General features: G+C 38.9%; 1 protein-coding gene across 1 annotated transcript; it reads left to right on the forward strand.

The window, feature by feature from the left end:
- The first annotated feature begins 5,928 nt into the window (after positions 1-5,928).
- LOC121526235 (D-glutamate cyclase, mitochondrial-like) lies at positions 5,929-24,016 on the forward strand. Its single transcript, XM_041812717.1, is given in 15 exon segments — positions 5,929-6,155; positions 7,990-8,143; positions 8,796-8,882; positions 11,798-11,948; positions 12,312-12,462; positions 12,539-12,661; positions 12,746-12,988; positions 13,823-13,940; positions 17,251-17,360; positions 17,363-17,392; positions 17,495-17,594; positions 19,216-19,364; positions 19,613-19,732; positions 20,069-20,223; positions 22,879-24,016. Coding segments are annotated over 15 exon segments (1,956 nt in total). The 5' UTR covers positions 5,929-6,052; the 3' UTR covers positions 23,041-24,016.
- The last annotated feature ends 1,326 nt before the right edge of the window (positions 24,017-25,342 follow it).

A 25,342-nucleotide genomic window follows, 5' to 3' on the forward strand; every position in this document is an offset into this window, starting at 1 on the left:
CTACAGGACCAGCTAGAGAACCATGGCCGCCTTTTTTTTTCCACATGTCAGAGTAACTAATCCCTTCAGTCAGTGTTCAGTTGTAGCAAAAGTTACATCAATAATCAAAAGCTGTTGTAAATATTTGGATTTTGTTGATTATGCTGTAACATTCCTGGAAGGCAGATTTAACATCAGATCTCTCAACACAAAGGTGTTTACATTTTGTTCTAACGTATTCAAACTTGTCTTTCTGTCTCACAACACAGGAACCTTCTGTGTTGTTGGTTTTTGTGGAGCAGCTCAACATGAGCCGATGGATCAAACCTCCTGCCCCTCCATCTTCACCCCTCTTCAGCCAGCAGCCCAGTGACAAGGAAGGCTGTTCAGTTTGGGACGTTCCTCACACACCATCCAGGAATCTTTGATGTAAACCCCTCACAGAGAGACAGAGACTCAGAAACTACTGACTCTAAACATCCAGAAGTCTGTAGTTTGCACTCAGGGACTGCTCATCTGGAATCTGGATTTTGACCATCACAGGACTGTCTCTGGACCATTTGGATCTTCATTCTTGTCCTATACCTGTAAAATACAGGGCCTTTTTATTAAAATGCTACTTTTTACATCAATGATTGTCACATAGTCTATTTAAGTTTTCCTGTCTTGGGGTAAGAGGCCAGGTTGCAGTCATGTCATTGTGAGTAGGATGTGACGGCTGACAGCCTGTATAGGTCCAGTATACGGTGTTCTTGCCCTTCTACTCACTGGGATTTGAATCCCCTACTGACAGTAAATAAAAGCACAGAGTAGTTTCTCTTTAAAAGAAGAAACATAAGGAGTAGCTCATGCCCACAGGTGGAGAAATATCCACGGGGGGAACAATGGCTGGGAAAGAAGGAGAATGGCAGCCTGTCACTCACAAGAGCAAAGATGAAGGGATGCAACTCACAAGATAACAAGAAAGGTGGAGGGGAAGGAAGATAAAATATCAAACTGGAAGCTGGGGCAGCAGGCTTTGGACAAGTTAGCCTACTAGAGCCATCAGAGGCACTCAGAAAGGAATTGGGGCACATCAGCAACCTCATAGTAGCACTTTAAACAATGGAGTACTAAAAATAGTTTACAAATCATCAGGAGCCAAGTGCACCAAGGGTAGCATAGGACTGTTAGCTACACCTGGCCATATCAGGTGTGTCCATGTAAACATTTGTTAGCTGAGTGCACTCCCACTCCCACTCTAACTTCTATCAGACTACCGTCAGAAGAATTAAATAAATAAAACAGACAAAAAGACAAGAGGTCATTATTCTTTGTAGAGCCACAGAAAACAGCTCTTATAAGCTGGCATGATGTCAGATAAATATTAACCTGTTTCTCTGAGGGTTTAACGTGCCCCTCATGCCTGCCCTGCTCCGTCTTAAGCTATAGAGTCTTTTCTATTCAATAGGAAACCTGTACTGTTGCACCTAATGTGACTCCTGTCCTATATTAGGTTTCACAGCCAGCTAAACTCCCCGTTGCATCTCATCCTCCAAGGAACAGGCAGGTGTTGTGGTTGAACAGGATTTAATGCAAAAAAGGTGTTAAACTGAAATGATATACAAGAGCGCAAAAGTATTGATTTACAATCAATATAAAAGGCATATCACATCAGGTAAGTACTGGATGTAAAATTAACAATTGAAGGTGACTATAGGGAGGTAAATCATAATAATTCAAATAAACATTGCTGTATGTGCGACAAACACAAGTCTCCATGCGCTCTCTAACATGTAAACCACACTAAATGCTCAAAGTGCTGCAAATATATAACATACTTAACAATATACACTCTAATAACAATCTTCAACACAGTACTCATATTGCCACTCAAAAGGCTGGAAACAAACAGATGGTTGACGATGAAGATTAAAACTCACCATCTCTTGTAGGAACATGGAGAAAACTAGTCCCTGTGACATCAATTCCCTAACTCTGTTGAATGAGACTGCTCTAACTGAAAGACTGTGCCCCTAGAGGCCTGGAAGAACATAAATAAAGAAATTGTTCCAACACACACCCCACCTGGCATTATTTTAAAATGCCACAGTAACATATTTACATATACTAATCTTTTGGAGACAAGAGAAGGATACACTCTGAGATAGGATAAAGTCTTTGTGGTCTTGCTGCGGGTAACTTTGACTTCCACTTTCCTGACAAGTCCATCTTTGCTCGGCAGAGCCTTGATGATGATCCCTGTTGGCTATTCATTCCTCTTCAGGTGTTTGTCTTTCAAAAGAACAATGTCCCCTCCCTTCAGGTTTGGCTTGTTATGCTGCCACTTTTGACAACTCTGGAGCATGTTGAGATACTCATTCCGCCATCGAGCCCAGAAGATGTCAGCAAGAACTTGAACTCTCTTCCACTGATGTTTAAACATGACATCCTTGGTGAAGTCTCCGGATGAAAGTGAGACTGTGCCAAACTTCTGGGTGAGGAGAGTTGAGGGGGTCAGGATCAGAGGTGCCTCTGGGTCAGAAGAGACTGGCACTAAAGGTCTAGCATTAATAATAGCCGTAACTTCAACGTTAATGCTGTCAGAATTTCATGAGTGATCCTGGACTGTCCTGCTTGTAGCAGCATTGAATGGAGGATGCGTCTTGCCACGCCTATCATACGCTCCCATGTACCGCCCATGTGAGACGAATAGGGAGGGTTAAACACCCAAGAACACCTCTGCTCAAGTAGGTAGTCATCTACACTCCTTTCACCTGGCTTCGGGGATCCAGCTTCAGCTCTCTGGATGCACCGACAAAGTTGGTCCCACAGTCGGACCTTAACTGTCTAGCAGGGTCTCTGATCGCAAAGAATCGACGAAGCGCATTGATGAAGCTAGAAGAGCTCAGACTCTCAATCACTTCAATGTGTACAGCCCTAGTGGACATGCATGTAAACAGAACTGCCCATCTTTTATTGTTGGCTTGCCCTCCTTTGGTGCAGCGTGCAATGACCTCCCATGGTCTGAATACATCGAGGCCAGCATAAGAAAACGGGGGATCAGTCTGCAAGCGTTCAGCAGGTAAGTCTGCTAAGATTTGCTGTTCCTCTCTGCCCCGCAGCTTCCTGCAAGTAACGCATCTGTGAATGATGCTGCTGACGGATCTCTTGGATCTGACTAACCACAAACCACTTGCTCTCATGGCTCCCTCTGTGAAATGTCTCCCTTGCTTTGTTGCTTCGTGATGATGACAGACGAGCAGTGTAGCAATATGGTGCTTGCCTGGGATGAGAAGAGGGTTAACTTCATGGCTTGATAACTTTGACTCATCCTCCTAACCGCAGTAGGCCGTTGTCATCAATGACTGGGTGAAGCTTGAGAAGGGAACTGTTAGATGGCAGGTCTCGCTTTGCCATGATGCATTTGATTTCCTCTACATACACTTCACGCTGAACACATCTGATGACTGTGTGTTCTGCCTGCATTAAAGCTTCAGGTGTGTGACTTGTCTTGCAAAGGTGCCAGCCTGCACAACTGTGGTTGTCTTTTGATCTGACAAAGCTGTCAGAGATGTGACAAAGGTGGGCCACTGCTTTAATGAGTGACGTCCACTTTGAGAAGCGTTCAAAGCATGCTGAACCCAAATTATTTGTAGATATTGTGGTGTTAAGCACTGTCACACTGGAGCGGAGTTCAGCATCTGATTCAGGGTTGACAAGTTCAAATAGGCCATCCTCAGGGGTGCTGCTCTTGGGCTGCAGAAGAAATGCTGGACCGTGCAGCCATGTGGTACTGACAAGGTTTTCTGCTGCTACAGACCGGGAGCCATGATCGGCAGGGTTGTGCTCTGTTGGTACGTACCTCCACTGGTCTGGAAGAGAAGATTGCTTAATTCTCTGGACACGATTGTTTATATACACATGGAACCTCCTGTGTTGGTTGTTTATGTATCCTAGCACCACCTTGCTGTCGGTGTAGAATGTGAGTCTGTCTGTTTTTATGTCAAGTTCAGTTCAGTTCAGCACAGTATCTGAAAGATTTAAGTGTGAATGGTTTGGAAATGCAAATACTTAATATTGTGTATTTCTAAATAAAACATCCTCTTTTATCTGTGTTTTTACGCTGATACTTAGCTGAGGCATGCAGACTGCCATCAGAGCCGCCAGACATTCCCCCAGATACTTCAGGAGTGTCTGTAACACAGCCATGGACTCAGGTAAAACCCTCATAAACATTAAACATATATTTACTGTTTCTATTTTTATGGGACTGTCATAAATAGGGCTCATATAGACAGTACTTTAAGGTGCCATAGAGCAGGATTGATGCGCCTGTTTATCTGTGACAAAGGCAAAAGAAACAACAGCATATGGGCAGCATGTCCTTAAAGTTGAAAGTGCTCTTTTTATGGTTGAACATACACAGAGCTGTCCCCTGGTATCAGTCAGAAACAACAGAAGAAGAAGCAGCTTTTCTTTCCTGTTGATGTAAAAAAATGTTCTCAGACTTGTAAGACACTGATCTCTTCTTTACAGTATAACGTCATCAACAAAGTGGGTAGCAGAAGCATGATATGCTTAAGTATTAGCAAAGTGCTTGTTTGCACTGGGAATGATCAGTCAACTATTTACAAAAAAGTGTTTGAAATGCAGTTTCTCCCAGAATGGGCCACATCGGATCAGAATATTCTGGTTGGCATTCTAGCTTGAATCTTTTTTTTATCCTGACCAGGCTTCTGTCCTGATTGTTTCCATGTAAACACTGCTATTATTGTCCTTCATAGTGTCAGATCAGGTCACAGAGTAATACCACAGTAAGGCCACAGAGTGGCAGCAGAGAGCAGAAGACCTGTTTAGTTGACTTACCCCTACTCCTCTTTTTCTTCTAGGGCTGACAGCTTTAATTCGATTGGTTGATTAATTGGTCGAAAAGCTTTAGTTCAACTAAGATCACCCTGGTCAGCGAATCGCCCCGCCCCCCAAGACGTTGGTCTGTGGACAAAAGCCTGTGAGCAGCTGACAGAGAGAGACGTGCTGCTGCAGACAGGAGCAATGCAGCTCTAGGAATTACAGGAAGAGAAGCACACAAAGCTAGCAGAGTTGGATATTTTCTGATATTTTACAGCATTAACGCTCAGAAACAAAACATCAACTCGTCACAAAGATGCAGGCTGTTTGTATTGAAGTGGCGCTGCTGAGTCTCTCTGCTCTGCCCTCCCTCACTGCTTCAACTCCTACAGTCAGTTTAAATTACCTGTCGGAAAATAGGCTGCATAGTATCATCTTTTTTTATAATCCCCTTTAAAGTGTTCACGTTAGCGTCAGCTTCTCTTACAGCCACACAGAAAGGAGAGGTGACAAACATCTTTATTTTCTCCAACAATATGTCATAACGCATTTTATATTATTCATTGTATTACACTGTTATCACATTGTACTTTATACGAACCTTCCAGAGGCATGAATGACAGAAGGTGTTCTTTGCAAAGCACGTACGGTAAATAAGAAAAAAACCATCAAACAATGAAGTTAAATATATTTTTATAGCAGCAATCATGGCATGTAGTATAAGGGTGTTAAAACACCACATAAACTCTATGTATGAGATAAGGATAAGAAAAACTCCCTTTTTGGGCCTTTAGAGTCTTAACAAGACCAAATACAGAAATGTAATTATAAGATTGAATGAGGAAACAACGTAAAGAAAGCACACATGAATGGCTAAGGATCTTTTGTGGTGTGTTATGTCTCTCTCCCTTTGTTTGTTTTTTTTTTTGTTCTGACCCTCTCCAAAACTCTTTACTGATCACTTATCAAAGATTAACTAAATCCAAGTCTCCTCCTCCTGAACATTAACCCGAGTGAAACAGTAAAGAGTGGTTAGGTGATTTGGTTTGACAAAATGATATAAACTCTTCTTCTTCCTTTGTGGTGACCCGCTGGTCTGTTAAACAAGTTTTTCCTGCTCGGCTGATCTGCATTTTGCATGGACTGAGCTGCTGGGGCCTGCAGGAAACTGATTTGTCTTACTTGGACAGGAGAAAAGAGTCCTAGTATTAGTTTGAGAAGATAAAATTGTGTTTGATCAGTGATGGATCACTTAAATAATTTAAAATCTCTGAGTCCTGCTGAGCTGAGGTTGTTGGTCAGACAGGAGGACCACAGAATAAAAACCACATCTGGGTTTGCTGACGGTAAGAACTGATCACCTGAAGGGCTGAACATTCCTGAACTGTTTACTTGGATTTGGAGATCTTTGCATTTATCTGTGCTGCTGATTGCATTAACTTTTGTAGGTTACACTCAAATACATAACCAGGTCTCAACAATTAGAGTAAAAAGAGTAAAATATTTAACTGAGATTTGTAATACCAATATTGTGGAATAACTTGGTGCTATTATAAAAAGTCCAGGGCCCTCATTTATCAACAATGTGTGGAAATGTCCTATTTAGTCTTATGAGTAAAATGTAGATTGGACTGGAGTAAAAAATGAAAAATCACTTTAAGAACTCAAGAAGAGGTTTTATAATGAGCGCAACAAACAAACAAAGCAACAAGTCACAGCTCTCAAAAAGGAGGAATATGCAACAGGAGGACAAACAGAATATCACAGATTTTCATCCAAGGATGTAACTTTTTAAGCACCGGATCCAGCTTGCTGTTTAAAAACTCACTACCTGCAGAGAGCTTGGTTTACCAGTTCTTACAATTAGGCATGACGACCTTTGACACTACAGTTCAAGGGCCTTGACAACTGTCTTTTAAAGGTTTTGACACCAGACATTTTGTTTGTTTCAAACTTGAAAAAATTGTTGCATGTTCTTCACTAAAGAAAACCCAGAATATAGTCTCACTTTACAATTTAGTCTGTCCTTTTAGATAAACCTTTTTTTATTTAAACTAATTGTATTAGCCAAATATTGAAATTAATATAAATGTAAAACAATTAATGCACTATCAATGCTTGAATTAATTTAAAATACACTGACAATAACTAAACCTACTTTTTGTCTGAGTTTTTATTGAGTAATATCTAGTTTTAACTAGTCTAGTATAAAGCTCAAGCGCTCTTGGGTTATGCAGCATGACATTGACCCGAAATATACCAGCAAGTCCACCTCTGAATGGCTAAAAAAAAAAACAAGATTAAGGCTTTGAGCAGCCAAGTCAAAGTCCGGACTTAAATCCAATTAAGATGCTGTGGTATGACCTTAAAAAGGCAGTTCATGCTGGAAAACTAATAATATGGCTGAGTTAAAACAATTCTGTAAAGAAGAGTGGGCCAAAATTCCTCCACAGCAATGAGAAAGACTCATCACCAGTTATCACCAACGCTTGATTTCCAAGGATGGCACAACCAGTTATTAGGTTCAGAGGGCAATTACTTTTTCACATAGGGCCAGATAGGTTTGGATTTTATTTTCCCTTAATAAAAGAAATCTTTATTTAGAAACTGCATTTTGTATTTACTGGGGTTGTCTTTGTGAAATATTAAAAGCCGTTTGATGATCCAAAACATTTAAGTGTGATAAACGTGCAAAAAAAAATCAGGAATCAGAGAGGGGGCAAATACTTTTCACGGCACTGTATTTGGTACTCTTCGCCCGTTTTTCCATGCTATGCCCATTGTGTAACTTTCTTAGATTAATGAATTAATGAGCATTTTTAGTTCAACCCCATCAAAAGACCCAAGATTTTTTTCATATATATTTGTGAACTGGTGGACTACTGGTGTGGTAAAACAGTTTTTAGTAGTTAAAATGTATGATTTGTGACAAAAGAATCAGGAATGCACTGCACAATATTATCAGCATGATATCATCATCGGCAGATCTTGTCTTAAAAAGTATAATATCAGTATCAGCAGATATGAACAGCACTAAAATAAGAGGTTTTGGTTGTTGTTCTATGAAAACAGAGAAGCCAGTCTCACTTTGCATGGGGTATCTATGTGAATTATGCTGTCTCTGTTTTCATCTTTTATAAGCTGATTCATTAAATGTGTGTCTTTGTGTGTGCATTTCAGGATACCAGCAGGCAAGTGTGGTCATCCTGCCCAAACATCTCGCTGACGACTTTGAAGATTTCTGTCAGAAAAATCCAGCTCCGCTGCCGCTACTTTATCGCAGCCAACCAGGAGAGACTTCCTGTCCGCCTCTCGCTAAAGATGCTGACATAAGGTTCACACATACACCAAGTGTCCTGTAGATTTCCATAATGACATGTGGTTTTCTTTTGGTAATATTCTTCCACTTGCTCCACTGTAATAACAGTCATCAACTACAGTCGTTTACTGTTTGATTTTAAAGTACAATTAAATACAAAAAACAGAATTCTTTTCCTTTCACGTGGTTAAAAAATGGGCTTCTGTTTTGTTTTGAGAGATTTTTTCACAGTGACTAGAGTGTGTATACTCTTTTCAAACAAATCGAGCAGATTTAACATTAACTAAGTCTTAGCTGATGTTTATGTCCTTTTTTTACTGCAGCTCTCGTTTAATGGTGATATTTTTTCTTTTACATATCATGCATTATGAAAAATGACCCACTGCATTTGTCCAAAGAAACTTAGAGTGTTTTAATATTTGTAAATAAAGGCAAATAATTTTGAATCTTACAGCCATAACTGGATTTGAACTAATACAACATACATTCAGATAATATCCTTGTTTTAATCTCTAAAGCTACTTCCACTGAAAATGCTCCAACTTTACTGAACATTTCTTTAAGTAGAATAGGCATTCATTAACTCATTTTAACACTTGCATTCATTTTCCTAACAAAGAAAAAACTTAAATTATGATGTGATGTGTCTTTGTGTTTTTGTCTTCAGGTCAGACATTTCTCAGTACTGTGTGTATGAAGAGGGCCGGATGGTGAAAACTGTCTCCAATCTGCAGAGCTACGTCTCTCAGCAGAGGTATTTAACCAATTTAAGCCCACCTGCAACAATATTTGCCACATGTCATGACTGACATTTCCCTTCTATGAATACACTTTTTAAATGTTATTCATGCTTTTTCTATCAATGACAAGCCAATAGACCCCTTTTGTAATAGAAGTCTCCATGCACTTCCTGTCACATGGTGTAGTTGAATCCCTGATACAGTATATCAATGGAAGAATAACGACAGACCCTCATAAAAACTTCATTTTAACATAATAATGAAGTTTTTGTGTTTGTTATTTTACATTAGCTTATCATGAAAACATAGTTATTACATCAGATGTAAAGTTTTTTTATGTGTGGAGTCATATGTCCAAGCGGCATCCGCTGTTGCTGGTGGGCAAACACCTTGTCAGTAACACCTTGAAAACACAGTTGGCAAGATTGCTCCTATTTTGCTCATACCAAGCTCTTTTGAAATAGTGAATATTTAATGTCATTTAAATTTTTTTTTTACTGTTATTGATTTATCAAGAGAGAATATGACACAGTGCTCTCCTTAACTGGCCAACAAAGCCACAAATGTTGCTTCATTGTTCCAAATATCTATCCATCTTAATGTATTTTTGAACCATAATTTCTCCATTTACGAGTAATATTCTTAATATGGTTAAATTAAATTTACTTGGACTACACCATTTGGGCATTTTTAAGGGAGCAGCCCTGGAAATTTACTCTGTATCAGCAGAGCTTTGTCAGCTGAAGTCTCTTTTTTAAACAATCATCATTCTGTACACTTAAAGTGTGTTTTAGGGACTTAAATTTGTTAATTTGTTCCTTCAGGATTGAAGTTTTGGGTGTGGAACTACACTTAAATATTGTTATCAGCCAAATTAATTTTAAAATATAGCTATATCTGCTAAAATTCAGTATCATGTATCCCCAGTATCACTATAATGGCAGAGTTAAGTTATGTGCTAGCAGCAATAGTTTGCAATCATTGAAATAAGATTTTCTAGAAATAGCAACACAGAATTTCAAAAGTAACTGCAGAACATGTTCAAATGGGACTTAATTAACATTGCTGCATGAAAGTATTGAGAAAAATGTGGGCACAAATGGGTTAAGCTAAGATACACACAGCAGATAGATATAGATAGAGATAGATAAAGATATGGATATGGATATACAGAGCTTAACAAATTTATTAGACCACCTGTCATATTTGTCTCAGAGACCATCCAGCATCATGGAGTGCTTTAATGCGGACTCTTTCATTTTCAGTGAGCTCTCCACGTTTAACCAATTTGAACAGGGATGAGGGATTTCAAACTGAATTCACCCAAATTTGAGCCGGCTCACTGGGCTTCTCTGAGAAGTCAGAAATTAATAAAGCATAACATTCAACCACTTAACCTCATATTTCTGTTCAGGAATGCAAGTAAATAACTATAATTTGACATATTAATCAAGAAATATTAATGTGCTTTACTATTTTTTCAGGTTTTTTTGTAAATCAGTAAATTTGAAAATTCATGGATAACAATAATAATTCTATTTTAGCATTAAAAATATAATTTGGGTTAAAGAGCTTCTACATATTAGTGTATTAACCATTGCAGAAACATAAAAACGGTTTTGGTAATTACCAGTGCTGTTAATTTTGGGCAGCTCTGGCATAAACCTTACTTAAGGTGGTGGTCTGTAGTGCCACATTATGTAATAACGCCACATTATGTAATAATGTAATACATTTTCCATCCATCATGTAATAACGCCTCATTTTCTTAGCCACTAAGCAACTAGGGTTGGGCAAGGTAGTAGGGTAGGTGTTTAGTCTAGAGCCCTGAAGGGGGGTTAGGTTTAGGCATAAGTCACTAAGCGGTTAGAGTTAGGGCAAGGTAGTTGGGTAGGGCATTTCCTTGGAGCCCACACTAAGTCCTATGGTTAGGGTTATTACCTAATGCGGCGTTATTACATAATGTGGCTTTACATGGTCTAATAAATTTGTTAAGCACTGTAGATATAGATATATTGGCCTTTAGCAAATAATGTGGATAGAATCATCAAAGACAAGATTAGTTTGGACAGAATAAATTATCTTTGGGACAGACTCTGATTCGTTCTCATGGTCAAACATGAGAGAGGATTTTGGTACAGTGGGAGTCTTACATAACCATGCAAAGCAGATGGATTTGCCTGTTTCTGTGTTTCTTACTGGTGAATCCATTTTGCAAAGCTCCCGTCTGAACTGTTTGGGCCCGGTTAGAAGTGACAGGACCAATCAGTGACAAGAGGCAGTACTTTCGGGAGCAGTAGAGTCATGATGTAAACAAGCAGTGACAAGAGTCCGGTGCAATTATGGTGGAGGACAGTAGCATGGATGCTGCTAATGGTCAGTGTTATATGAACTTGATGACATGTTTTCGTTAAAAGAAGAACTAAGAACAGCATTGAGTCTTTTTCTTTTCAAAAACGACAAAAGTCGTGTACTGACACATCTACAGTTGCCATGGTTTGCGTTACGCAGTTCTCTGTGGAGTTTACTCCTCGGTTGCCGCACACCTTGGTAGCGGCTACGACGTCACGTGTTTTGTTGCTCCAATTGGCCGGTAAAGATGTGACACACAGAATGTTCATCCAATCACCCTCCAAGTGTTTTTTCAAAGGCTCTGCCCTTTCCCAAATGCCATTTATCGGAGGTTTACCAGATGGATGTGTGAAATGCCAGGCTAAGTCTTACACCATTTGGGGTTGAAAAAAAACGTCAGTATCTGCCCTGATTTTCTGTATTGGTGCATCTCTAAATAAAAATGAAGCACCCACTCAATCTCTTTGATAATGTCTGGTGTGTTTTCCAAGCTGCCCCAGATCTAAATCACATCTTAACTTCAGCTCTACATGTTTTATCCTTCCAACATTGTTTTTTTGTTTTGTCATGTTTCCAGGACAGGATCGGAGCAGCAGGTTGATCCTGGGTTTTGGTCCAACATGGTGTGTTTCTATCAGGGCTGCAGCTTTGGTTTTGAAGGCCGACTGAACGAGGCTGGAGTTCCTTTTAGAAACGTGGAGCAGGGCAAAAACGTCAGCATGTACAGGGTACCGTTCACATCTTAAAGGCTATTTATTGGTAGCTAATTGATTTTAACTGCAGTTTATTTGTGGACCTGTCCTGTGGATTAGCACAATCAGAATTTTAAATGCAATTTATTTTTGGTTCATAAATCCACCTCATAGATTTCTTCTCTCACTGATGTTCATATTTATGAATCACTTGGTTGGGTTGGTGGGGTTAGCCTTTGGTCTGCATGCAAAGTTACAACTGTGTTGTTTCATTCATGTAGTAGGGTTAGTAATGTTAGCATGTTTTGAAAAAATATGTCAACACTGTCTGCAAATGGTTAAAAACATTCAGGGTTATATAAAACAAAACTTTCTCTGTTTTTATGTGCATGTGTGCAGACTGCAGTTCCCTGTGTTCCTGCAGGAGCATTCAGCTGCCCTCTAGTGGTCACCATGCGTCCCATTCCTGCCGCTATGTTGGATGCTGTGGTGGAGATTACACACCTCAACCCTCTGGCCCATGGAGCTCCCATCCACATTGGAGACCCAGGTACTCAAACACATACATGAACAGTATAATAAGCCCAGTTGTGGAGTTTGTAACGTCTCATTGTTTATGTGTGTAGCTTTCCTGGGCATACAGGATCTGTCCTCTCCAAGCTACGGGGATGGAGTTGAACTGCAGACTGGAGACGTCCCAGTGTTCTGGGCCTGTGGAGTGACGGCTATAGAAGCAATACTCAGCAGCAGTGAGTGAGATGATTGGTTAAAATTCTTTGCATCATATTCTCAATAGTCTCTTATCATCACTCAGACCTTTGTGTGTTTTTCAGAGCCTCCTCTGGCATTCAGTCACTCTCCAGGCTGTATGTTCCTCACTGACGTACCAGATTCCTCCACCCCTACCACCAAACCTTCAGTCAGTGATGGTGTGGACTCTGCAGCCTCGGATCAAGACCCTGAGATGATCCCGCTCAGTTTTTTAGTGTCCCATAATCCTTTGATGTACAGTGTGGCATCAAAGAGGGCCGTGGCAATAATCAGAAAGCTGGAGAAGATCATCTGCGAGGATCCAGGTAAACATGAGCAAATATTTACTTTGTATGGGTTTTTGAACAACATAAGCGGTTTTTGTGCTATGATCTGTGTTATAACCCTTAGCTGTACTGGCCCTGACTTGTTTGCCTCCAGGGCACCTCACTTAGGGGGCTATCTGGACACTTGGGGCAGGACACCTTGGGGTAGACCAAAAGCTTGCAAGAGGGTTTATGTAGCATATCCAGTTTGGACAGTGATGGTCTAAGATTTTTGGAAAGATTTTAAAATGCTTACAGCAATCTATTATCTTAATTAAATGTTGTTTCAATGCATTCTGGTCTTTTTTATTTGAACTAGCATGTCAAAACCAATCAAAGCAGATTTGTCCAGTAACTGATGATCTATCAGGAACTTGGAGGGTCGTCCCATTTCACAGGGGGAGATTTCACCAATACTCCACTACAGATTCAAGGAGGCACTCAAAACGAGGACAAGGGGTAATAGGTAGAAATGCGACTGAGTCTCAGTGTCAGCTGAATAAAACCCACAAAAACTCAGAGGTCTTTGGGAAACTCTGCAATTAACTCCTTGGTCATGAACACCACAAGAGAGTGTGACATGATAACAAATGTACAAGAGGTTACCATGCTCAACCCTAGCTGGAAACCCCTGGAGCAGCATAAGAGCAAACCAAAGAGGGGACTGGGGAGAGGGGACAGTCATGCTTCAGTACAGTACTGGGCAGGTGGGCCCAGGGTGATTGCACCCCAGGGACTCTCTGGTTTTTGGCAGAAATGTCCAGTGGCATGGTGGTGTGTTCTAACATCAGATAGGCTGTGGGTAAATGGGAGCTTGTCACTTCATGTCTCCAGGTCAACGAGGGATTGAAGCTTTATTTGTCCAGGATGAACTTCTGCACTCCTGTCTGGCTCTGTCACACGCCTCCTCTGTTGCCATAACAACTGGATTCCCCACACACTTTATGCACAGGTAACTTACACACATACAGTGCTTAACAAATTTATTAGACCACCCTAACCCTAACCAAAGTTAGGTTTATGCCACAGCTGCCCTAAATTAACAGCACTGGTAATTACCAAAATCATTTTTTATGTTTCTGCAATGGTTAATACACCAATATGTAGAAGCTCTTTAATCCAAATGATATTTTTAATGCTAAAATAGAATTATTATTGTTATCCATGAATTTTCAAATTTACTGATTTACAAAAAAACCTGAAAAAATAGTAAAGCACATTAATATTTCTTGATTAATATGTCAAATTATAGTTATTTACTTGCATTCCTGAACAGAAATATGAGGTTAAGTGGTTGAATGTTATGCTTGATTCATTTCTGACTTCTCAGAGAATCCCAGTGAGCCGGCTCAAATTTGGGTGAAATCCCTCATCCCTGTTCAAAACAGTAAAATGTGGAGAGCTCACTGAAAATGAAAGAGTCCGCATTAAAGCACTTCATGATGCTGGATGGTCTTTGGGACAAATATGACAGGTGGTCTAATAAATTTGTTAAGCACTGTACAAGAGACATACTTATATAAAAATATATCTGGACACTGAAATGCTGCTTTTTTAAAACCAAACAAGCCAGTATTTACAGATGAGGATTCAGCTCAGAGTACACTGCTGAAAATCTTTGATACCTACTGAATTATTTAGTAAGTGGCCTCAGGAGCCAGGCTTCTGTTTTGTTTTACTCCCATAGAGCAAAACCTCTCTAAACTCCAGCCAAAAGTGAGAAAAGAGAAAGAGTAGAGTGCAAACACCTTTTGGTAAACCATGCAGTAATGTATTCCTCAGCTAAATGCTGGCAAATGAGGAAAAGTAACAAGGAGTAATAATAACATTTTAAAAAGTAATATGAAGCTATATAAAAATTAGAATTGTACCAGTTGAAAAAGTCAAGGCAAATGCCTGTTCCAATGTTTAAAATATCAGTTTAGCTGACAGCCGATACCGATGTTGTTTTTTGTGCTTTGTTTGTTACATCTTTTGGTGTAATAGTCCCCCAGTGTCAACAATTTCCCTTATGGTTAACCATGAAAACAGATCAGAGTTTGTCCAACAGGTCCGAACTTCTGCTCAATAATAAATCTTATCCCTTATTGTTGTAAATGCCAGCATTTAGTCAAAAGTATTTAATTTAAAGTTTATTCTAAGTACTAAGTACCTACTGAGGAGTTGTACAGTTAAAGGAGACATAATAGTCAAAAATCACTTTTTCAGGCTTTTCTAACAAATATATGTGCCCTTGGCCTGTCCACAATCCCCTCATGACCTCATGTGGGGAGTTAGCCCCCCCCCCCCCTTAAAAGGGTAAAATATGTCCCCTTTAAATCTCTCTTAAGGGAGGAGATCAACAAGAGAATAGATCTAACCAGGTTGTTCAGGTAATAAAGTAAAATAGACAGCAAAATTGACAGTGTTAATTAAACTCATATCAAGTTAAATTTAATATTTTCTATGTTGGTCTGCAAGTTAAATTGTCATTTTTAAAGGTTTACAAACTGTGGCAGTGTGGGTCTCTTCTGGCAAGACCAAAGCAGAGAGTCAGCTTCATAGTAAGGCAATGCATCCCTATGAAAAATAAGCTATAGGCATCCTTTATGAGCACCTAAAGTCACAGGCTGGATCTCTAGCTCAGTGGATAACTTCACTTAATGTGCAAATGTGTCTCACATCAAAAACTACAGTCTACCAGAAATATGAGCAAAGGAATCCCAGCAGGATTCACTGTCCAACAAGCAACATCTAAACACAACTAAAAACATTTCAACTAGGGCTGAACAATTTGAGAAGAAAATGGAATTGAGATTTTTTCCCCCCAATATTGCGATTGCGATTTAGTATGCGATTATTTTTAGGTTCCTCATCTTATGTATTATTAAGCAAACATAAGCAATAAATCATTTAATATTATAACCAACACTATAAAGATAAATTAAACTGGGGCAAAAGATTTGACAAACAATATCTAATTAGGATTTTGGCTCATATAGCAAATTTGATATTGATTACTGTACTGAAGGGATGATAAAATGTAGGATTTGGGTAAACTATTCTGAAAAAAGACACTTGTATGTATGCATAATGCGTAGAACATAAAATCTCTGCTGCTGCTGCAAAAAAGATCAAATCGGTATTTTTGACACATTTCAGATTAGAAAAATATTGCACTCTCTGCAATTTGAAAATTGCAGCAGGCCATATTGCGATTTAATTTAATTTGTGATTAATTGCCCAGCTCTAATTTCAGCACATCCAAACACTCTGCCCAAGGGCATGATTAGGAATTTGTCTCACATATCCCCATAGAGCTGAAATCACAGTGGGCGGAGTTCAGATGAATTGACTCTTTATAGAGTTTAACTAAAACTAGTGGGTTGACACTATCAAATAACTCCAACACTGAAGACCATTTAACTCAGAATGGCGTTAAAGTTACATTTTAGGAGTTAAAATCAACTCTGAAATTGGGATGAGATGTGGAATCGTTCCCTTGATTTGTGCTTCTGTGTAGTCAGCAGAGGTGGAAAATGTACAAGAGTTTTATACTAAAGTAAAAGCACGATTATTCTGGTTAAAGCCTACTTAAGGAGAAGTAAAAGTACTTAAAAAAAGTACAAGTACCCATCAAAACTACTCAGTTGCAGTAAATAAATGTAAATTTAGTAACTTTAAACCACTGGATATCATACAAAAGATAAATATCCTTGGTTCATGCCAATACTGTTAGCCAATGGTGAAGGTGACAGTTGTTGGGGATTTTTCCTCAGTTTGTTTGTTTGTTATCTGTGTTTTCAATTTTATATTTGTTTTAAGGAGTTTTAGCTGTACTATTTTTTGTTTTTTCTCTAATATGGCATGTTTCTCAGAGGCAAGACCTAAAATGACTCGAGAAAGTGAACATCATACCATTAAAAAAATCAGATAGGCTTGGTCAGCTGAGGAAAGGTTTGGGTGGCCAAACATTTTCTCTTTAATGCCAGAGGTTAGATATGATCATTAAACCTTCTGCAATGAATGAGCCCATCTAAAATGTGAATCACTGTGCCTGAGACAAATAATGAAGAACATGCCAGTCTGTCAACTTGGGACAAAGACTCAAACAAAGGATATTTGGCTCTAATTTCATTTTATTTAAAGTTAATTTTCAAACTGTCATTACAGTTTTAATTAAATGTCATATTCATGCCAATGGTCAGTCACAATGACAGATGTTAGCTATTGGTGCATGACTAATAACAATATGAATATTTAATATTTTATTTCCTCCTAAGCCCACCTGATGAGACTGACGGCCCTCCTGGAGCCATCGCCATGGCAACAATGCTGTTGTCTCTTGGGAAAGAAGTGACGTTGGTTATGGACAAGAGAGACCTAGAGATGAACCGGCGATTGTTGATGAGGCTGTGAGAAAAGGTGGGAGAGATGTCAAAATGAATTCAGTTACACTTTTATTTTTGTTCATATTACATCCATCAACTTCTTTTGAGTATATTAATTTTAGAATTCCACTCCTAGGTGTGCTGAAAAGTACAATCCCAGTGGTCACTTTTGAAGACAGCGGCCCTGACTCTGCTCTGCACTTCCTGTGTCACAATGGAGACCCCAGTAAGCCCAGGTGGCTGACCTGTTTAACTCTTAGCGATGCAGGAAAGACACAATGAAGTGCATGTTAGCCTTAATATATATATTTTTTAAAGTAAAGGTTAAGTATTTTAATACTTTACCTCGCAGCAGTTTTTAGTAGAGGTCATTTTTAAAGTCATATCTTGATTGTTTTTCTTTAATCCATTGTGGTGGTGAACAGGAGCAAAAGGCTAAATATTGTGTCGCTGTACAAATACTTGCAAACCTAACTGTATAAATGAACAGAGCATGTGTCTTTGTGCTGCATTTGGTTGACATTGTTCAGTAGTTTCAAGACTTGCTAGCATGTTCATATAAGTACAAACCTCATTCTCAAAAGCCTGCACTCTTACAAACCTTTCCTGCTCCATTCAGGGAGAAAGCTTTGTTTAAAAAAAAGTAGAAGTCATGTTGCAATTTTCAAGTAAGGAATCAAAATAAGACCTAAAACCCTTGCTCTTCTAGCTCTGCACAGAGTTAAGAGAGATAAAGATGGACAGACAGCTTCTCTTCTCTGAAGAATGACAATTTAACGGGCGTGGTTTCAGCTGAATTTAATAGCACTGTATGCTGAGAAAGTAAGACTGGGCAGTTAGCTGTAGCAAATGATTAACATTTTATGTAACTATGCAGTTGCAGTTTGTTCTTGGAGAATCACACCTCAAACCAGTTATTAGTAACAAAGCATCTATTTACTAAATTTTATACACATTTTTCTCATTTTTGTGCATCTTTGTGGATCTGTGTTTGATCAGTGTTTCTGTTTACGGTTCTGTGTACACATCTCTGGATCTATTTAGCATTTGTGAATTGTCTTGCAGCAATAATATCTTCACTGGTCCACAGAAACATCAAATATTAACAGAGTCATAGACAAGAAGCACAAACCCAGGACAGACTTTTAAAAATATTGACCTCAGGAGTTGGTGTTAAAACTTTTTCAGTGTTAAAACTGCAGCAGCACACCTGCACAGTGACATGAATGGGTAATCTTAAAATTTCACACCGATTCTTTAAGCTTCTAACCTTGCAAAGCAGATGGATTCGCCTATTTCCATGTTTCTCACTGGCAAATCCATCTTGCAAAGCCCCCGTTTGGGCCTGGTTAGAAAGTGACAGGACCAATCAGCAACAAGGGGCAGTACTTTCAGGCACGGCAGAGTTGGATGTAAGCAAGCAGCGACAAGAGGCCAGTGCAATTACGGGAGTGGAGACTAGCGTGGATGCTGCTAAAGCACCAGTTTTATCAGATCTTGATGACATTTCTTCATTACAAGAAGAACAAAAAACAGCAGTGAGTTGTTTTCTTTTCAAAAATGACAAAAGTCATGGACTGACGTGTCTGCAGTCACCATGGTCCGAGTTTTGCAGTTCTCTATGGAAATTTACTGCTCGGTGCACCTCTGTAGCAGCTACGTCACATGTTTTGTTGCTCTGATTGCCCCACAAAGATGTGACAGATAGAACGTTCATCCAGTCACCCTCCGAGTCCTTTTTTAAAGCATCTGCAATTTCCCAAACACCGTCTATGTAAGGTTTCACACATCCATCTGGCATGTCAGTTACTAAGCTTTAGTGCAGCTTAATAATTTGCCAGCCTTGTGTAATTTCAGGTACGACCACCTGGTGGCGATAGAGCGCACTGGACGAGCCTCAGATGGAAACTACTACAACATGAGAGGAATAAACATCAAACATCTAGTGGATCCTATTGATGATCTGTTTATTACTGCCAAGAAGATACCAGGAATCATCACAACAGGCAACTAACACTTTTTACATCATTATTACATTTAGTCCTCTTCATATATTAGTCTTTATTATAATCTTTGTTTCTGTACATTAAGGATTAAATCTGTAGACTGTCTTTTGTCATTTTGATGCTGCAGCTCATGAAGCACATTCATAAAGCTTGACCAAAGAGAATTCAAGTTCAATGAATTAAATTTGACAATGGCTGTAACATGCTAATTCCTATCTTTACGAAGACATATATTTGTGTCTCTGTAGGAATCGGTGATGGAGGTAATGAGCTAGGGATGGGTAAAGTGAGGGAAAAGGTGGTGGACTTGATGCCCAAAGGGAGTCTCATAGCCTGTGATGTTCCTGCTGACTTCGCCATCACTGCTGGTACGGATGGACAAAGATCATAGTAGCTGTTAAATGCGGTGAAAACACTTTCAAGTGGCTTTATTATTATTATTTATGTAATGTGGCTTTTTTAACTCTTGACTGAGCCACAACCTGAAAAAGCTGTAATTATTTACTTTTTTAGATCTCAGATTCTGTTGGCTTCTTTTAAAGATATTTCCTTTAAACATGTAAGATATAAAGTTTATATTCACCCGTCAACTTTTGGCTTGTATTGTCCATTTTCTGCAGCCTTTAACAGTCTTTTATTTGATTATGGAATTAACTCTGGCCATTTATAAGTTTTGGACTCATTCTGGTGCTTCCATCCTGCAGGTGTGTCTAACTGGGGCGGCTATGCTGTGGCCTGTGGGCTCTACCTGCTCCACACCTGCCCCTCCCATCACAGATACCTGAAGAAAGGACTGGGACTCACAACTCCTGAACACCAGCTGCAGGACTGGGCCGCTAACCTGCCGACTGTGGACAAGGTTAGTTTATGAGATTATTTAATCCCTGCAATTATTAAGAATAACCATGCATTTAATTTTCTTAAATTCAATATCAGTTTTGAGAGGTAAACATGTTTAATGAAAGCTTTGGCTGTTAAATGATTGACTTTATAAACTGCGTTTAATCGCTAAATGTCAGCAGCTTTATTAGGTCTACTGTTTAAAATTCCATTGCTGAATGTTTCTAATCAGTTTTTAAGTCCATATAAGCCATGGGATTCTTCCCATATCCATGATTTGTGAATCAATTGAAAGCAAAAAAATAGGAGTTATGATCATTAGTTTTAAATGAATGCTGCTCTGCTACACCAGTGTGATCTGAAACGCCAACTCAAAGGTGTTTAGAGGAGCAGAAGTGTCTTCCTGAGAGCAGAAAGATGCTCAAGCAACAGATGCAAGATGCAACAGCACAAGCGTTAGGCAATTAAAAAGAAGCACAAATTTCAGACCTCAACAGCATATGATTAATCATATGTGAGTAATCTCTTTGGACAGCATCTTTGTTTATTCCACATACCTGGAAGGAAACAGAAAGATCCCCTTTAGTAGACCAAATAAAGCAGCTAGCAGTAGCTTTCTGTTTCCTTCAAGACTTTATTCATCCTCCATGGACAGCTGGTGAAGTTGTGCCAGAATTACCTGCTTCTGCTCGGCTTTATTCCACATGCCAACATCTGGATGAACGATGGTGATTCATCCTCAGCTTGTCTTCTTTTCTTGTCCAAGAGTTTTAAACATTACAACATTATGACCGTCTATGATACTCAAATGTACCTTCAGTTCGGTGTTAATTTCATCAACTAAAACTATGAGTAGGTTTAGTTTTTGAGTAAAAGGCACTAAAATGGTAGTGCTAGGCGTTTAAAATATATGATATTTTTCTCTTCTGTGCATGTATAGTATGTCCATATTTTCATCGGTGCATTTTAAATCAATTTATGTATTTGCGGTGCATCAATATGAGTTAATTTTTCAGTTTGGCTAATTAAATTGCTTCCAAAAAATGTGAATAAAAGCAAAGGCTAAAATGTAAGGACTTTATTGACTAAAACTGGACTAAAATATTTGAGTTTTTGTTCTCTAAAACTAGACTAAAACTATAAAGGTTAAAATTGATTAAAATATGGCTAAAACTTAAAGGCATTTTAATCATAAAGGGATATTTCGGGAAGTTTGAAGCCAGGTGGTATGAGGTACTTGGCTTTAGTAATGGCATTAGCCTCCAGGGATTTCTGTGAAAGTTGATCCTGTGGTCATTATGAGCTCAGAGAGATCCACGGCATAATGGTTGTAGATGGGTATGTTTTATCTGTGTAGTTTGATGAGTTTAACATAAAAAGAGGCCAAGAAAATATGTTGGCTCGCCTGTATGCTGTGTCGAAAATGTACAAAGCAATTCATTTCTTCCCAAAACCTCCTCTGTGTCAGGCACTAATTTACAATGCAGCTTTCTGCGTTTTGTCTGCTTCTGCCTCCGCGCACTGATCCTCTGATCAGCTGTGTGTGTCTGCCAGCTTCTACAGGAATAATAACACCACACCAAGCTAAAACAAAGATAATATGAGAGATTTCGACTCAAATGATGATGATGTGCCGTTTACTGTGGATACAAGAGGACCCACACAGCTGATGGCGCACAAAGCATTTGTTGGCTTTGGTCTTCCTCTAGATAAGCTAAGCTAAGATTAAGTTTAGCTGATCTCCCTTTTTGCGGCAAACGAGCACCTTGAAAAAGGCACCCGAAGCAGGTCTGTAACTGTATCAACACTTGCTGTCAAATCCAGCGCCATTCCCATTATATCTGGCTTACAATGCGTCATTACGCTGCACCTGCCCATGGGCCAATCACCTCTGCTTATTTGAATGGCAACAGGCCAGGACAAGAATCTCCACTGACCCTAGGGCAGTCTGTCATTAACACATCAAAATTTGATTGGCTAATGACACCGTCACTCAATGTTGTAACCCAATAATAAAAGCTTCAGCTCAGGGCTTGCAATGGAACAACTGTTGGCCCAGGCAGAGGAAAGGAGCTGTGATGTCTTCAGGACGTCGGAAATTTCTGTTCAGCGCCACAAAATATAACTCTTTGTTTTCTGGATAGAGTTGCATACTAAACAAGGAATTCCACACACATTTCAGAATAACTTTTAATTTTGAAAAAAATATATCATTTTCATTTTTAACTGCACACCTCAGGGTACAGGAAGTATTTAAGTTTCACCAAACAAAAAAACATTTTTATATAACTTTAATACACTCATTTAGCTGTATACTATTGGGCCTCATTCACCAAGATCTTCCTAATATTTAAAAAAAATGTTTTTAAAATTTTTTTAAGAGAAACCTACCAAGGACTCATAACATGTTCTTAAATAACTGAATCGTTCTTTCCTTTATTCTTAATTTGATGAATGCTAGGTGCTCATAAAATGGAAGCCCGTACACATTTCTCCTAACTAGCATAGAGAAACGCCCCTTTTATGCCCATATAAGGACATGAAACTACAGGGCAGTGTGCAAACACAGAAGGCATACAGGAAGAAGAGGAGGAGTAGCAAGATAACTGTGACTTTCGAGCAATGATGTTACTTACAAAGCTAAAAAGAAAAAAAAAACGTCTTTGTCCTGCAGGAGGAGTCGATTCTGTCCACTCTGATAAGTTTTGGGATAAGAAGTGGGAAAACTGGAAACCTCGCCATGGAGGTGGACGGTCTGACATTTCATCCTACGCACTCTGACATCATCACCAGACTGCTGGACGTCACAGGGGCCTCCCCACCAACAAACGCCTGATCCAGTTATCTGGTCCATCTGCTGTATTTAAAACCAACAAACCCTGATACTCACCAGTGTTGGTAAGCACTGGTTGAGCTCAGTGAACTTGAACACATTAACAATCATGGTGCCACTGTGTGAAACTTTCGCACACTCCTTCTTTTCTCTCACTCCTTTTGGGCGTCTGAATAGAGAGGAAACGGAGAGCGATAATTTTGACCTGCCTTAGTTTCCTTTCACTCATCTTCCTTGGTGACTGGGGATGAAGACGTCAGCTCACATAAAAGCAGCTCTCCTCTCCTCCTCCTGCAGTAATGATTGTTAAATCACAGCCCTAGTGCCATCTTAATACCATAAAATGTAAAAATGTTGTCAAATGTTAGAAGTTATTCTATGAATCATATGTAGAAGGGCTAATAAAGGAGTTGATGTCTGTTTCATTGAGAGATAATCAGAGCCCTTTTAAACCTGATGGCTGTGGTTACACATTTGAGGCCTTAATGACCTGCATGTACAAAAGGTGTCACAATATAATGTTTATAATTTAATGCCTCTAAATCAAAGTATATGCATTCCTGTCTGGGTGACCAGGCAAATAAAAAAGATCCTGACAGCCAGTATTTGGTTTCCTGTTTTAATCACCAAAAGTTGCAGACAAACTCCTACAATCTTTATAAATTGATCTAAAACACTGACCAAGTTTGACCTGCAGCAGCCTATATACAAAAATTTCACTTAATTTCTGTTTTTTTGTTTTAACATTTCACTACATTTTGATAGGATTTATCTCCAAAATAACAGATTGCTTCATTGTAGAAACCTGTGGTATTCTCTTTCGATAAGTATTTAGACCACATGATATGTACGATTAGTTTGTTTTTTGCTCATGTAGATTGGATAAGTTTAAAACAGACTTTACTTTGTTTCTGAATTTCTGCTGTGTATTTGTTTGTATCATTAAAATTAGAATAAATATTTTTTATTGTAATGGATGTCTTCTTTTCTCCCCAAAAAACTCCACTTTAGCCAGATATTTGATCAGTGTTGAACTTTGTTGTTAATTATAGATTTAGAAAATGATCTGATTTACATTGTTGCTGGATAAATGATTTTGTACAGATTAGAATGTATGTTACAGGGAAATTATGTTACTAATCACAATTTTGTTTGATAAATGTGACTTTTAAAATCTTAATTGTTCCGTTGCTCTTCTTTTGCACTTAAATCACATTGTTAAAAAGTCTAACCATTATTTGCACAAAAATATAGCAATAATGTAGCGCTCAGTATTAAAAAGTAGATGTTAATCACTCTAAAGGATTTTTATCAGAGAAATACCATTATGGGAAGTGAAAAATCACCTTGTTTTTGTTGTTAAATTGGTTCCCGGTCGGCAACACCGTAGTAATGACAGAACAGAACAATTTGAGTATTTAGAATAAAAAAAGACAAAACATTAACTTATGATTTTTTTTAAAGCCAGACTATTTTGGCTGGTGAAGCCATGTTAGGGTTTCCTTTCCTGTGTTGCATTTACGTCTACAATATAAAGACTGTCAATTTTTTCTCACTGTTCATCTGAGTCCACAGTAGACTCTATGTACAGTGCTGTGAAAAAGTATTAGTCCTCTTCATTTTTTCACATTTAAATGTCTCCTATCATCAAACAAGTGTTATATTAGACAGAAATAACCTGAGTAAATACAAAATACAGTTTTTAAATGATGATTTTATTTATTAAAATCAGTTTAATAAAATGTTAGTTTAAATGCCATCCAAACCTGCCTGACTCTATGTGAAAAAGTATTTGACCCTCGTGTTAAATCATGAATTATTATACATTATTTGGAGTTCAGTTGTTCTAGCTACACAGGCCTGATTACTGCCAGAATTGTTGACTCAGGGATTACTTAATAAGAACCTGTCTGACAAAGTGAACTAGGCTAAAGGATCTCAAAAAGCCACAAATCATGTTCATGATCTGAAGAAACTGGAAACAGATGAGAAACAAAGTGATTAGCCTGGAAACGGTTACAAAGCCATTTCAAAGACTTTGGGACTTTGGGACCATGGTGAGAGCCATTCTCTACACTGCGCTCCAGCGCACTTCATTGATCACGGATGGCACTGGTTTCCAAAAATAGGCCTAGATATCTTGAGGGTTGATTTACTAACGTAACGACCAGGTAAAGTTTTTGTCTGGTCAACATTGCATAGGGGAGACTAGGGACAGTTGCAACAAGGGACAGTTGCAACAAGCCTTATTCCTCCAATCAGAAACATGCTAGAGTGATGACACACTGCACATGCTCAGTTAGAC

This window comes from Cheilinus undulatus, linkage group 18, assembly GCF_018320785.1.
Source record: "Cheilinus undulatus linkage group 18, ASM1832078v1, whole genome shotgun sequence".
Lineage (NCBI taxonomy): Eukaryota > Metazoa > Chordata > Actinopteri > Labriformes > Labridae > Cheilinus > Cheilinus undulatus.